At 44.6% G+C, this 16354-nt stretch overlaps 1 protein-coding gene across 3 annotated transcripts in view; it reads right to left on the bottom strand.

Moving 5' to 3' along the window:
* tnrc18 (trinucleotide repeat containing 18) overlaps positions 1 to 16354 on the bottom strand; it is a 117702-nt gene that overhangs the window by 41955 nt on the left and 59393 nt on the right. For all 3 annotated transcript variants that reach the window (XM_028456272.1, XM_028456270.1, XM_028456271.1), the window contains 3 exons: positions 9045 to 9191; positions 1970 to 2154; positions 677 to 1073 (listed from right to left, as the gene is read on the bottom strand). In XM_028456272.1, coding sequence (XP_028312073.1) covers positions 677 to 1073; positions 1970 to 2154; positions 9045 to 9191 — 729 coding nt within the window. The remainder of the gene's footprint in view (positions 1 to 676; positions 1074 to 1969; positions 2155 to 9044; positions 9192 to 16354) is intronic.

The raw sequence follows: 16354 nt of genomic DNA, 5'->3' as shown, positions 1-16354 counted from the left end.
TCAGTTCCATGTTTAGTAGCCGTTATACCTCCTCGTATTGCCTTTGACATGATCTGACATGTTTGTGACCCAATGTGATGCAGCGGTTGAACAAAACATGATTATCACATTAAAGGCACTAGTTCTGTGGTTAGTGGAGGTGTGGATGAGAAGAAAGTGACTAAGCAGTTTAACACTCCGGTGAGTGTTTGAAACAGCTGACAGTCTACTCCACTGTTGCTGCCACACACACACACACACACACACACACACGCACACGCACACGCACACGCACACGCACACGCACACGCACACGCACACACGCACACACGCCAATCACAATAGTCTCTTAACTATTCATGTGTTTTACTGTAATGTGCAGTTTTTTTTGCTGAACACAATAACAAGAGTGTGTGGATAGCAAAACAAAATCACTATGGTAATAAAGCTGTGGTGTGGAGTCTGCGTCTATAAACACGCTCACTCATTCATATGCATAAAGGCCCCAAAACAGCCTGTTTTTAGAAGCGTCATTAAAGTGACTTTTCAGAGGCTAATACTCTGGAAAACAGGAAAGTTTAGGAAAATAAACCTCAAATACTGTTTTTGGGATTCTTAGAACAAACAGATGAGTGGAAAATAGCATAAAACTGGACCTTTAATGGAAATAAATGTATCATTCATATTGTCGACTCACCAGAATAAAGGCTCTGAAACTGTGCAGGGTTCTTCCTCCTCTCCCTTTGAGCCCCCTCCTCAGGCAACTCTCGTTTGGGCACCCGTGGTGAGGACGGGGGTGGAGAGGCCGAAGTAGGAGAAGGAGGGTGAGGCAGGGTCTTTGGTGTACAGGACGACACTCTGGGTCCATCCTCCTCTGACTTGAGAGTGGCCACCGGAGAGGAGAGGGAAGGTAGGGGAGTCAGGGAGGACGTAGACGGGGTTGGCGATCGGGAGCGAAGGGGATGTTTGCGGGGGTGCAGGATGGGTGAGGGAGAAGAGGAGGATATGGAGGATGGTCTGGGTTTAGATTCAGCATTCCGCTTTCCTGCTTTGTCTTCCATCTCAGCCCTGTGTTCATTGGCCTTTAAACGCTCCTGAAACATTGCAAAAACATGTGCATTGAGTTGAGTGTGTGCCTGCCTCAGTGTGTACATGTGTGCACTTTGCATTGTTGTAAAACTATGAATCCATAAAATCGCTAATAATCGACTATTAAAAGTGTCATTATCGATTTGTTGTGTTGTGCGATTTATGTCACTGATCGTGACGCTGAGCCGTTTGATTCACCTGCAGAGTTTTGTGTGTGTGCGGACAAGTGTTTGTGTGTGCGCACCACGAGTGTTTGTGTGTGTGCGCGCATCACGATTGTTTGTGTGTGTGCGCGCACCACGATTGTTTGTGTGGGTGCGCACAAGTGTTTGTGTGTGGGTGTGCATGAGTGTTTGTGTGTGTGCACGCAACACAAGTGTTTGTGTGTGTGCGCGCACCACGAGTGTTTGTGTGTGTGCGCGCACCACGAGTGTTTGTGTGTGTGCGCGCACCACGAGTGTTTGTGTGTGCGCGCACCACGAGTGTTTGTGTGTGTGCGTGCACCACGATTGTTTGCGTGTGTGCGCGCACCACGAGTGTTTGTGTGTGGGCGTGCATGATTGTGTTTGTGTGTGCGTGCGCCACAAGTGTTTGTGTATGACTTGCATGCGCGCGCGTTGGTTTGTGCGTGCGAGACACTTATTTCAGTTTAATCAGCTTAAGCAGGGTTTAAATGTGCTTTATAGATAAACTGCTTTATAAAAAAAATCGGATTCATCGATTAATCAATTAATTCAATTGTGAAACTAATCATTAGTTGCAGCTCTACTTTGGAGCTGCAGAAAGTGGCTTTTTACTGAATGTGTTGTTTTTCTATGTTGAACCAAACAATGAGTTTCTGTGTGGACACAGGTGCAAGTTTAAAATAGCAGCTGAAAAAGCACACGAGGCCAGAACTCACAACGAGCTGAGCGTTCCTCTGCAGCTCCAGGACCTGTGCCGTGTGCTGCTGGATCATGAGCAGCTCCTGTTGACGGAGCATCTGCTGCTGGGAGAGCAGCTGCAGCTGGGCAGCGTGCTGCAGAGAGCTGCTTGTACCGTAGACACCCGGCCACAACGGGGCTCCACGCTCCATTACATCACCTCCTGCAGGGCCACGGACATGAGGAAGATACAACATGTAGGCCATTAAACCTGTGCAAATGTTTGTCACATAAATACAAACTGGTTCAATAATAATAGTGATCAATGATGGGTTAGAGATGTTATTAATCTTAACATGACAGCGTTTTACATGTTTATTGTCATAAAGTTGTAGTTGGTATAAATATACACCATTTATTGGTGCAGTTCATTGATTATGTATAGGAAACCACAGTAATGAATAGTAATGAACAGTAATTGCAATGAATCCCAGGGTGATAAGAGGGTGATAGACTAGAGTTTATACTTTTTAAACTAATCTTTGTACATTTTACCCCTTTGTTTTTATTTTATTTAGCTCCAATACACTTCATATACAGATTTTTCTATCTTTTCTACCTTGTACAAATATATATATCTTTATTATTTATAAAATTATTGTAATTATTGTTATACTTTTCTTTTCTTCATTTTGTTCTGTTCTTTGTTTCAAATGTGTTTGTTTTTCTTTGTGGCATCCAGTGTGGACAGCAAAGTAAGAAACATGTTTCCTTGCTGTGCACATGATAATAAATACTTTGAATCTTGAATCTTATTATTATTATTTTTTTTTTAATAAAATGCCAAATATTTTTTTCAAATGTTATCATCAGTGTATGGAGGAGCATCTTTGATTGAAATGTTAAAAAGAAGTAAAGACATTTTAAAAACTGCCATATGAACGAAACACACCATTACACAGTAACTCATTACTAACAGCAATTATTAACCACATTCTGTTGATGCCTCTGAGAAGAATCACAACAGGTGATTTGGAGTCAATTAGTATAACCTTTTGGATAATAGATGAACAACATAATAACATTTGCATGTTTCAATGCAGAAACATAATTTGCAAGTAGGGTAGTAGAAGGCATCGTACATGAAATCTTGATTTAAAGGGGCAGTGTTATGAAAAAAAATCACTTTATAATGGTTTAGCTACAGTGATAAACATCCTTTATCCTCATTCAGAGGGTCAAAGTTTAAAAAGTTCTGTTTCCTCCCCCCTTGTTATTCCATATTTTATAAAAAGTCAGCTATGAACAGGCAAGTTGGATTTTTCTCCCATTAATACGTCATAAGGTGGAAACTCCTCCTCCTGACAATCCTGGCTCCTCCTACCCGATAATAATGTGAGCTCCTCCCTCTCAAACTACCTCACAGCTTAAACAACACTACGGTTTAATATATAATATACATAATACTTTATTGTCATATATGTAAAGCTACATACACTAAATGTGTTCTCTGTATTTAACCCCTCCCTGAGGAGCAGTGGGCAGCCACGGTGTAGCACCCAGGGAGCAGGCGAGTTTGGGAAAATAAATCTCAAATACTAAGTTGTTGAGGTTCTTAGAACAAATGGAGATGTGTGAAAAATAAAATACTGGACCTTTAAAACTAAATGAAGCTTTAAAATCAGGAATATAATCACTCTATTCCGATCACTATATCTTTATATATTCTGCCCATACAAACGCTTTTAAACACATGTATTTTAAGAAGTTACCAAAACCCACAATACCCCTCCCCCACGAATATAATTAAATATCTAGGCTTAAATATATCACCAAACCTAAATGAATTAATTAAACTGAACCTAGACCCACTGTTGGATAAAGTCACAGAAGATCTGCAGAGATGGAACAATCTCCACATCTCATTCCTCGGCAGAATAGCCTCAGTTAAAATGAAAATCTTACCTAAAATAAACTATCTGTTCTCTATGATCCACTGAAACCACCAACGCAATGGTTCAAAAGATTAGATTCTGCAATTACAAAATTCTATGCTTGGAATAAAAAACCCAAAATAAGCCTTTCAACCCTTCAAAAATATAAAAGCGAGGGAGGGGTGGAAGCCCCTAATTTCACGCATTATTACCGAGCAAACCACATTTTATATTTAACAGAATGGCTAAAACCTAGGGATGTAATGATTAATCACAAGGCAGTTAAAAATCGATTCATAGGTATCACGGTTGATATCGATTTTCTGAAAATTGAATCGCAGTACTTTTTTTTAACCAGCAGAGGGCGCTATCCACAAGTGTAGGCGGCGGGCGGAGTCTGCTAATACTGTCTTTCTGGCCGCCTTCTACTCTTAAATATGTTAATAAATGATTCCTTACCCCTTTAGCACTGAAAGAATATCTGTAATATTACTTGAATATCTGTAAAAGTCACGTTTTTCTATTAGCTCTGTCTGCTAGCATAGCTTCTCTTCTTCACTGCAATATATATGCATGCCAACCGACCACTGTGTTACCAACGCCCTCTGCTGGTCCAAACAAATATGACGTAAATCAGTGTAATCACGGGTTTTTTTTTTTTTAAAGTCCAAACGTTAAGGCACAAAATACATTTTCAGTTGCACTTTTAAAAAGAAAAATAACTATTATGTAGTTTTGCATTGTTTATTATAGAACCAGAATTTAAATTAATAGGCTTCATTTTCATTTGTATTATTCCTTTATTTATTTCATTCAAGATTTATTTTTAGTTAAATTGCATTGTTTTGAATAGTTTATCAAGGAATTCTTTTGACAATGAAAATTAAAAGGAAAATAGTACCGTATTTTCTAGTTTTTTTCCCAAAAAAAAAAATTTGTCTACAGTCCCATTTTGTAAAATAAATCGTGAGAGAATCGTATCGTGAACCCAGTATCGTGAATCGAATCGTATCGGGAGTTGAGTGAATCGTTACATCCCTACTAAAACCAAAAGAATACCATAACACCTGGCTAGAAATAGAACAGCTAGACTGCAAACATATTAAACTCTCTGATCTCCCTTTTATCACTGTGACCCTCAAACATCATAACTGCTTTAAAAACCCACTGATTGCCTCCACCCTGACTGCGTGGTGGAAAGCCCTGGACATTACGAATGTTCAATTAAAAACTAACATGCTGTCTCCAATCTGGCACAACCCTGACTTTAGAAACAGAAAAACACCGCTCTATCTGAAAACATGGGAAGATAGCGGAATTATTCATCTCCAAGACCTCTTCGAAAATGATAAGTTCAGGACATATAACAATCTAACCCAAACATTCACTATAAATAAAAGTAATTTTCTTCAGTACTTACAAGTAACAGAGACAATTAAGAAAAATACGGCAATAAATTTAATCACCTTGCAACCTCCAGAACTGGCCATATATATGAAAAAAATCTCAACAAAAACAAAAAAACTCTCAAAAATATACAGAGCACTCTTGAACACTAACTCTAATCACTTACCAATCACTAAATGGGAAGCTGAACTCTCAATCACCACGAACACCGATTTCTGGACAGAAATTTGTTGCAATACCTTTAAGATGACTAAAAACACAAATCTTCAGCTAATTCAATACAAGGTCCTCCACAGATCCCACATTACCCAACAGAAAATTTATAAAATGGGCTTCTCCCCAACAGACATCTGCTGTCAGTGCACCCAGGAAACAGCTGATTCATATTTACATGTTGTATGGCTTTGTTCGCCAGTTCAACAGTTTTGGTTTCTAATCACTGAAAAACTGTCCTCCATTTTGGACTGCAGGATTCCTCTATCTCCAAATCTATGTCTGTTAGGAGACCTGACTATGCTTGATATTCCAGTAAACCAATCACAATCCATCCTTGCAGCACTCGCCATAGCAAAAAAAACAATATTACTGAATTGGAAAGATAAAAAATCGTTAAGCATAAACCAATGGCGAAATCTCCTCATAGAATTTATTGCCATGGAAAAGATATCTGCTCTCAGAAAAAATAAAATAACCTGCTTTGAGGAGCGTTGGACTCCTTTTCTAATTGCATTGAACCTTGATTTTTCATTTTTAGCCTAATGATGATCTAGCCTGCAAGCAACTGCCAGCACCACTCTTTAATAACTGGGTCGTGCTGGGTGGGTGTGTGTAGGGGCGCGGCCGGTGGCTCCTGTCCTGGCAGATCCGCGTCGGGAGTGGTTGATATGCTGGTTGGGGGCATCGGGCCCCGTGGGTGCCGTGTCTGGGCGGGGGTGTCCCGGGGGTGGGTCTTTGGGTTCGGCGCCTCGGGGCGCGCCCCCCCGCCATCTGCCCGGGGACTTTCAGCGGGGTGCCGCGCCGCCTTGGGCGGGGTGGGGCTGGTGGCTGGGGCCCGCTGTCCTCCGGGCTGTGCTGGCGTCGGGGGTGTCTCACGTCGGCGTGTAGGTGATTGGGGGTGCTCTGCTGGCGACGTTGGTGTGGGGTTGCGGTGCCTGGCTGGGGGTGCATGGGTTCACCTGCCTGTCGGTCCATGGCTGGCGGGGGTCGCCTCCTGGGCTGGTGGGGGATGTGGCTGGTGCCTGGTTCCGCCATGCTCCGTACGGCCGGCATGGTTCGAGGGGGTGCCGCGGGGGTCTCCGGTTGTGCTGCTTGGCGCGTCCCCAGCGGCCCGCAGTGCCCCGTACCCGTCTGCGCCATCTACCCTCTCCGGTGGCCCGCCATGCGGATGGGCCGGGCTCCTACCGGACAGGCGTCCTACATGCGCACTTCACATCACTCACTCCCAGCTGGTCTGGCTCACCCACTTGTTGCACCACACTCACATACCCAACCCTTGGGGGGCTGGAAGGTGGGGCTGGGGGTGGAGAAGGCCGCCGCCTGTGCTACTAAGTAGTGGCACGGGGGTGGCACTACCCTACTAATCCCTCCAATTTTAATTACACCTCAACACACCACCCCCGGAGGGTGGGACAACCATTTCCACCCTATTGCAGCACATACACATATATACACATAGGCTGGATGGGGAGCACCGCTGCTGGGGGCTGTCTTTGCAGGGTCTCTCCGGGCGGTGCCGGCCTGGTGGTGCCCCTTCCTTACGGGTGGGGCTCGGTGCTTGTCTCGTCTCCTGGTTGCCTTGGGGACGCGCCTCGCGGTGTGTGGGTCTGGGGTAGCCTGCTGCGCCGAGGTGGGGGGTGAGCGCACTGGGGGGTGCTGGCCTCTGCGCCGGGATTGGGGCGGGGATGCTTGGCACTCCGGGATGGTGCTCTTTGCTGGGGGGCGGCTCTAGCTGTTCCGGTGGTTGAGGTCGGTATCGGCCGCTTGGTAGGTCTGTCCTGCTATCTGCGGGCTGGCAGGTGGGTGGGTTCTGCGCCGTTGGCGGGGGGCTGCTGCTCCGCATCGGTTGTGTGCCGTTGGGGTGCCTCGCTCCCGCGGTGGCGGCCGCCGGTCGCCCTTGGCATTGACCCGTGGCTTGCGCTGTCCGGTGGGGGGCGGGGCCTCGGCTGCTGTTCTTGCACCTGGGGGCTGCGCAGTCTTGCTGGGTTGTGGCCTGTTCGTGGGCTGGGGTGGGGGGGCGCCCCCCACGGGGGTTTGGCCCGGGGGCTCACCCTTGAGGGTTCCCTGTCCTGCAGTGGTGCCCTTGGGGTCCGGCGGGCCTGGCCGGCTGGCCGGGCCAATCCTGGTGGGGGTCTTCCGGGGCGGGTGGTGCGGGCTGTGCCCTACCATGCCTGTGGGTGCGGCGCCGGGTGGCTCCGGCTTGGGCGGTGCCCTGCGAGCCGGGCTCTGCGGTGTGGCTGGGCCCTTGGGTGGGGGGGGGCTTTCTAGGGCTCATCGAGCGGGCGCCATCAAGGAAAGGCGATCTGGCGCACTCTGGGGTGCCTGGTCGGTGTGCCTGGGGGCCGGCGGGGCGGCTTGCAGCATCCCCTTGGTGGCCTCGGCGACTATGGGTGTGGTCGCTGTCCCTGGGGGCGCTGCTCTTGGTTCCGCTTCCGTTCCGGGTCCTTCTGGCCTGGGGTCTGATCCCTGCTGGCTCTGGGCCTGCCGGCGAGTGCGTGCTGGCTTCCCGTTCGGCGCGGCTCTGGCCATCTGCTGGGCGTGGGCCTTGGCTCCGCTGCTGGGGTCTCGGGCGGGGGGGCTCTCTGGGCCCTCCCCTCAGGGGTTGGGTGCTTGGGTGTGGGGGGGCGGGATGCTGGCGGGGGCCTTAGGGTTGGGGGTTGGGGTCGGTGGCGGTATGCGCTGGGTGCTCGGCTGCTTGGGGCTTCCTCGGATGTGTGTGCGCAGGGCGGTGGCTGCCTCTCAGCCTGGGATCTTGGTGGCGTCTGGGGGGGTTGCTCGGCCGTGGGGGGGTGGCCTGGGGTTCCCTGGCCCCCACTCTTTCTGCTAGCCTGGCTGCATCTGCGGGCCCAGGGCAGTTCCTGGGTTTGCGGTAGCGGTTTTTTGCACATACACTGGTCAACGATGCACTGGCACGCCTTGGGATGTGGGATAAAACTCATACTGGGCTTAACTTTAGACACGTTAATCCCAAATACCTGCTTTAGGTACTACCACTCACTCATTCCCCCTGTTCACAGCCACCACCATTATAGCTAAGCTTCACACTTGTCACTATACTGGCTTGATTACACAACATAATAAGCACAATATATTCTACAACTTCACATCGCACCCTCACTGTAAAACAATCTATTCTTCCCCACCCTTTTTATTTCCTACCTTGAGTCTCTCCTCCCTGCCCCCTTTCCCCTCCCCCTCCCTCTCCACTTAGGTGTAACACTGCTCTCCCTTTTTATATCCTCCCTATAATAAAAGGTTTCTTACCCTTCCTTAGGGAGGGCTGGTGATAGTCACAATTAAGCAATAAAATAAATCAATCTATTTTATTGCAATAACAAAACATGCATTGTTGTCTCATAATGATTGCACTTCTTGTAGCGTTGACCTTTGACAGCATGTGCAGACAAGAGGGGGAAAAAAAAAGAAGCTGAGTGTGGTCTTTAAGTTAACAATGTACTGTATAACAGGAAAACATTCACACGAAATATTTCATCACTTAGAAACAATAGTGATGTCAGCATTCGTCTCAGAGCAGGACATGAATGAGTTTTTGTACCGTAATGTGGCAGCGGTTCAGCAGGAATGACTATTAGCTGTCCAGACTGGGGGTCCCTGGCAAACTGGTAGGGAGGGGCCATGGAGCCTGGCAGCGATGATGGGTAGCCTGGAGGAAGTGTTTGGTGGAGCGAGGAAGGACCCAGACCTTTGTTTGGTGGTAAAAGACAAGAGTGGAGGAAAGAAACTCAATCAAGAAACATGTCAGCTGAAAATAAAATAACCAGAGGAAGTGATTTTATTATTAGTTTAACTAAAAACCAACATTTTACTCCCATTATTCATCACCACATACTAAAATATTGGGCTTTGTTGCTTTGAGGGAGATTTTTTTAGTTTTTTCTGCCTTTTGTGTCTAGACAGGACGGCCCTTGGGGAGTGCATGGGTCGCTGTGTTGCTACAGTACTGGCATGTGTTTGCACACTCCTGCTGCTGCTGTTATTTCTGGATGACGCGCCTTAGAAAAGAAGGACCGGAATGTGCTACAAAAATCTGGAATGTCTGCGGCACTTGGCCCTTCGGGGCTGTTGCTTAACAAACCACTTGTTGAATGACATGCTCCTCCTGTTTGTGCTGTAGCAAACAGTGAAGGACGCACATGTGCATGTCAAATGTTACACGCATGCTAAAAGTGGCGTGATTATCTGATTTAGACCCTGTTTTTACCACTGGGTTGGATAACACTGACGACAAGGGAAAATCACTTTCTTTTTTACATACCAAGAATACTTTGAACTTCAAACTGCTAGGGGTAATAGTTTTTTAATCAGATAAAGACATATTATCTGGGTTTCTATTACAGATTTTTGCAAAATAAAAGCGAAATAAATGTCGAAAGTATAATTGAGATTTGAACGTGTTTCCATTGAAGGCTGTTTTAGGCAGGAGAATCGTAACTCCTTATAACACTCTATATTCCTTTGTTGTTTCACGTTTAATGTGGCAGTAATGATTTTTATGTATAATGCTAATAAATGTCACAGTCTCCTTTTCTATTTACATTTACCGAGCCATGTTTTCTTGGAGAGAAGTGGTCAAGTGACCATGAACGTCACGCTCTGTGACGTTTATTTGTAAAAAAAAAAAGTGTTTCCATGGCGCTTTTGCAACACATTTCAATATTGAAACATCTGAAATACCTCATGAAAGTGTCAACTTTTTAGTGATATTTGAGTGTGTTTTTTTTAATTCAGGTGTTTCCATCATCAGTTTTTATTGCACCATTTAGATTTTGCACATTTCCAAGGGTAATGGAAACTTAGTTACTGTAGACTTCGTAGATCAATAGTTTTGTGCATTGTGGGACGTAACGGGCCCTATAAATTCAATTTTAACGAAATCTCAGACGGAATCGACCAATGAAAACAGAATCCACTGTTGAATGCGGAAATTGACAGAATCAAGATGAGACGCCGTCATCGTGAGGCAAAGGACGTTTTATATGAAGTCATGTTTCCAATGACCGCTCATTAGATGCCGCGCCCCCTCCCATCCTGGCCGCTTCAAACACTGTCTAAACTAGGCTTTACACCTAGTAAAGGTGTAGTGTCTTAATTTGCCGATACGATCAATTACGTCATTGTCGTGATGAAACTTTATTTTAGGCTTTAAACCGATGTGATCGAGTGGGCGAGAGAGAGTTAGAACTACAAATGAACTTTCTTCTGTTGATGCTTGTTTCTCATTTTGCCATTAAAAGAGGCCGTTACGTCTCAAAATAACTTCATTAATCAATCAATCTTTATTTGTATAGCGCCAATTCATAACACGTGTTATTGCAAGACACTTCACAGAAAGCAGGTAAAAGACCTTACTGTCTAATTACTTCATGACTTTAATGCTGTAGACCCATAATACATAAATACATTTTGTCCTGTATTGTTAAATATTAAAATATCAAATTTAATCAAAAGACTGTTACGCGGGGTGGAATTATAGCTAAAACGTCCAACCCTCCTCCTTTATCCGGGCTTGGGACCGGCAAAGTGACCCAGAAGAGACACTCTGGCAGAGTTACTTAGTTTTCTTATTATTGGTTCACTTTCTAACCTTGTGTGGGTCAGGGTCTCCTCTGCACCGACTGCAGCTGGGAGTGCTGCATGATGCTCCTGTGAGACTGACAGGCTGTGAGTGCTTTGGAACGAGGGAGGGGCTCTCGACAGCACAACAGACAGTAACTGCTGAGCAATACAGGCTTTCACGTCATGTCAGAGTCTCAAAAACATCAGAAAAGTCTCGAATAACACCGGGAAAAGTACCGTAATTTCATAAGCTTCATGACGCCACAAAATTATGCTCTGTCACATTTTACCAGGTGGAACAATGAATATGTTAACATTAAATCTTTCTTGCTCACATTAAATCCTTCTGATCACTCATTTTGTCATTATGCACACTCATCATAGCAACCCGCTGCAGCAGCATGGATACAGTAAAAGTCAGCCAGTTTGTAATAGAAGAATAAACAGCATAAGTAGGGATGTAAGGATTAATCGTAAAGCAGTTAAAAATCGATTCATAGGTATTACGGTTCACATCAATGCTCTGAAAATTAAATCGCATTACTTTTTTTAAACAGCAGAGGGCGCTATATATTTATCCTCGTCCAAAAGTGTAGGCAGCAGGCGGAATCTGCTACTACTTTCTTTCTGGCCACTAGGGCTGAAACAATTCCTCGAGTAACTCGAGTAATTCGAATACAAAAAAGCCTCGAGGCAAATTTTCTGCCTCGAGGCTTCGTTTAATTCACGTTGCCATGGTATCAGTCCCGCTTTGAAGACCACTCCGCAGCTCCGAGATCATTGTTTCACACGGACTGTAATACTGACGCGCATTTAACAAGTGGCGGTATTTATTTTTGCTCACACACAAACAATGGCCGAAAATGAAAGAAGTTCTTTTAAAAGACAGAAAATGTCCAAGGTGTGGAATCATTTTACGCTGCGTAAAGCGGACAACATGGTGCAGTGTATTTACTGCAAAACGGACCTGGCGTACCATAACAGTACATCCTCGATGCTGCAGCACCTGAATAGAAAGCACCCCCACGTTAACAGTGCTTCTCCGAGCGGACTCGGCCCGTCAACAAGGTAACGTATTTTTACGATTACTAACTGACACTATCGCTTTTTAGAATATTTGTGCAGTGCTTGTAATTATTAATAGCCTGTCATGAGCTGACAGTGCCAACAAGGCATGACAAATAACGAGAGAGAAAATGCACCAAAATCTCATTAATTTATCCCTCCTCACCGCAAACTCCGCTCGCGGGCACATGCACGCGCGCGCGAGCACACACACACACCAGTGGCGGCTGCTGGTCTTTCATGCAGGGGAAGCTCATTTTCTGCCTACTTCAGAAAATGTATCTGTTTATTTAAATGTGAATTCTAGTAGAATTCACATTTTGTTGTCAACAACTATTTGTAGATTATCACACACGCACGCGCGCGCACGCACGTGCGTAGCTGCTGCGCGCTGGAGTGTGAGTGTTTGGTGAAAAGTCTCACAACACAAGCAGTAACAGTCTCCACAAACACCAAAAACAGACACTAGGTTTGTCAGAAGTTAATTCGCTATGAGAGGATCAGCAAAGTCTCCGTGTCAACACAGAGCAACGGACTGAAATATTTGAAAACTCCACCTGTGTGCTTACAACGTCATACTCTCTGATTGGCTCATTTCGCTGTCAATCAAAATTGAATTAGCCTGAGACAGATCATCCAATCATCATCCATTATTCCAGCGTCCAGAACAGACAGATCCAGCCCACTGCTCCATAGACCTCCTGTGAAGCCCGGCGTTCGATGGGCGGGACTAAGTGCGTCATAACCGAGCATTTATCCAATGAGCGTCTAGTTTGACTGCAGTGGATCAACCCCTAAATCCTCTCCCATTGAAGTCAATTGAAGCTGAACTTCACCACTGTTTATTAACACTGTGACGCTGCGGTAATGAATGAAGAACGTCACGCTGTCACTGTCAGTTTCCTGTTATAAGAAGCTGATTCTGAACTAAACATACATGTGTTCTGTCATATATTTAGTCAATGAAATGTACACACAACACTACATATTTGACCACTGATTTTAGGGGAAGCTGAGGTTCCCTTGTAGTCTTAAATCATCCGCCACTGACATACACACAGGTTATATATATGATCTCAAAACTCGCGTTTGACCATCAGTTGCATTTATTATTGCAATTATGCTACCTTATTTAATTTAATTATTCATTTATATATTTAGATTAATTAATTTAATAAATAAAAAAGATTGAAAACCTACATTCATTAGCATATAAATTTTGGTTGAGCATTTGTCTTATAAATCAATGTTTTGTTTTTTTTTCTTCCCACAGCACTTCACAGTCACGCATGGACAGTTTCGTCCGGCCAGGTCCATCATGCACTGTGGAAGAAACTGCAGTTTTCACTAAGAGCATTTTAAATATGCTCATCACCGACATGCGCCCACTGTCCATGGTGGATGACACAGGATTTAGAAATATGATAAAAGCATTCAATCCCAAATACACCATTCCATCAAGAACCCATTTCACAAATATGGTGGAGCAAAAGTACTCCGAAATGATTGATAAATTAAAGAGTGTTCTTAAGGAGACAGACTGTGTTGCACTAACAACAGACATTTGGACAAGTGTGGCCACAGAGGCTTATCTGGGGATCACATGTCATTTTTTGGGAGATGATTGGGAAATGCAGTCCCTCTCCCTTACTACAATGCCTCTGGAGGAGAGGCATACAGCCTCAAACATTGCAGATTGGCTGGAGGAGGCTGCCACCAAATTTCACATTCCTTTTAAAAAGGTGAAGGCAGTTGTCCATGATAATGGGGCCAATGTAGTGGCAGCTGCCAGAATTCTGAAAGAGAGACACGGATGGGCCTCTGTTAGATGTGCAGGGCACACACTGAATTTAGTTGTGCAGAATACACTGAAAAGTAACAAAACGATCTCAAGTTGTGTGGCCTCTGCAAGACGCCTGGTGGAGCACTTTAAAAAGAGTGAACTTGCCTGCACAAAACTTAAAGAAAAGCAGCAGCAAATGGGAGTGCAACAGCACATGTTGGTACAAGATGTCAGTACTCGCTGGAATAGAACACTTCATATGCTATCCAGGCTCCTTGAACAGAGATGGCCGGTGACTGCGGCTCTTTCTGATCCTGCAGTCAACCCACGGGGAAAGAATCACTACTTGGATCTGAAGCCAGAGCAGTGGATCTTGACTGAAGAGCTGACTCAGATTCTTGAACCTTTCGAGGGGGCTACAGTGTTTCTGAGTGGTGAACAATATGTGACCCTGTCTGCGCTTCCCCAGCTGGTGCAAACCCTCAAGAAATCCACCCTGAGTCCAGCTTTCGAAACGACACCAGTGAAGGCATTTCAGAATCTTGCTGCTGAACAGATCACTGACAGGTGGAAAGACCTGTTTACATTTAAACCTGAGGACCCCAACACAGCTCTCCTTGCTGCTGCCATGGACCCCCGGTTCAGAAAACTTAAGTTCTTGTCTTCTGAAGAATCATTTAAGGTCCAAAGCACAATTCAGACAATGGCACTAACTGTCAGAAGGCAAGGAAGACAGCCCAATGAGCAGGGAAATGAATCCACCACCAACACAGAGGAAGAATGCCCAGCTACTCAAGCCCAGGGATCATCTCGCAATGTTCTTGGATCATCATCAGACTCCAGTTGCAGTGATGAAGAGGATGAGGATGAGAAGCAAAATCGAGAGGTGCAGAGGGAGGTCTTGCAGTATTTTGGTGAACATCCTCTCTCCAAAAAAGAGGATCCACTGTCATGGTGGAGAGAAAATGCAGCAAGATACCCAACCCTGGCTAAGCTTGCAAAGTCCTTTCTGAGTATTCCAGCCACCTCAACGCCCTCAGAGCGTTTGTTCTCTGCTGCTGGGAACATTGCCTCAAAGCGTAGGGCAAGCCTTACTCCTGACCATGTCAATATGTTGACCTTTTTGCATTGTAACCACCATTTGCTCGTTTAAAGGCTTGCACATGCAAGTTCTCTTTTTTTTCTGTTTTGTACCTGTACATTTTTTGTTATTTATTTTTTGTCCTCATATGGGCTTTCACAGAAAGATTTGTTAAACAGGCTTAGTTTTGGAGCCAATTGTTAAGCGTGAAGTGTTGAGTTTAAATAAAAACGCTTTTTGAGAGGAATAACAGTCAATTGCATGCTCATTTTAAGAGGCCTTTCATGTTGCATTACACACTATTGATATAGTTATTTAAAAACACAAAAGTGTAATTTATTCGATTACTCAATTAATCGATGGAAAAATCGACAGAATACTCGATTCCAAAATTATTCGATAGTTGCAGCCCTACTGGCCACCTTCTACTCTTAAACATGTTCATAAAGGATTCCTTACCCCTTTAGCACCGAAAGAATATCTGTAATATTACGTGAATATCTGTAAAAGTCACGTTTTTCTATTAGCTCTGTCTGCTACCATAGCATCTCTTCTTCACTGCTAGAATATCTGCATGTCAACCGACCACTGGGTTACCAGCGCCCTCTGCTGGTCCAAACAAATATCTAGCGTAAATACAGTGCAGACTGTTTTTCTTTTTTTTAAAGTCCAATTGTTAAGGCACAAGAACAGAACTAGAATAGAACAGAACTATTATTATTTTGCATTGTTTATTATAGAACCCGAATTTAAATTAATAGGCTTCTTCTTCATTTGTACTATTCCTTTATTTATTTGTTAACATGACTGTGTGTGAGTGTATAACGGACCACCATTTAGTCTGGTTACAGTCTGTGTCACGACACCCGTCCATAGAGTGGTAGTGACTGTAGTGTTACGCTCTGAGTCAGATCATTGCTGTGATTGGACAGGATACAACTCACTCACACACAATTACTGACTTGTACGCGTGTACACGCCTGGACGTCTAACAATTTTTTTCTAAGTTTTTACATGTCACACAGACGGTGCTACATCGTGAAGGTCACATGATCACTATAGCTTCACTCAGGCCACACCTGCCACTACACCTAACTACTGACATTAGGTAAGTTTAGTGAAAGTTAGACACGTACACGTGTGTTAGACTGGTGTGTATGGATTTAGAAGCGATCCACCCCCCATACGCACGTGACTACGGTGTGCAATGAAAATATAGGTTTTAATATTTTTGGTGTTGGCCTCTGAGCCTTTTTTGTGTCAGTTGACCCCTAGATTTACATTATTTTTTTAAATAGTAAATTGTGGGAAAGCTTGATATGAAACATATCTTAATAATTGTTAACTACATATGTGTAGA

Source organism: Gouania willdenowi, chromosome 8, assembly GCF_900634775.1.
Source record: "Gouania willdenowi chromosome 8, fGouWil2.1, whole genome shotgun sequence".
In the NCBI taxonomy this organism is placed as follows: Eukaryota; Metazoa; Chordata; class Actinopteri; order Blenniiformes; family Gobiesocidae; genus Gouania; species Gouania willdenowi.
Note: the sequence above shows the minus strand (reverse complement) of the source record. Positions and strands in the feature narration are given on the sequence as shown.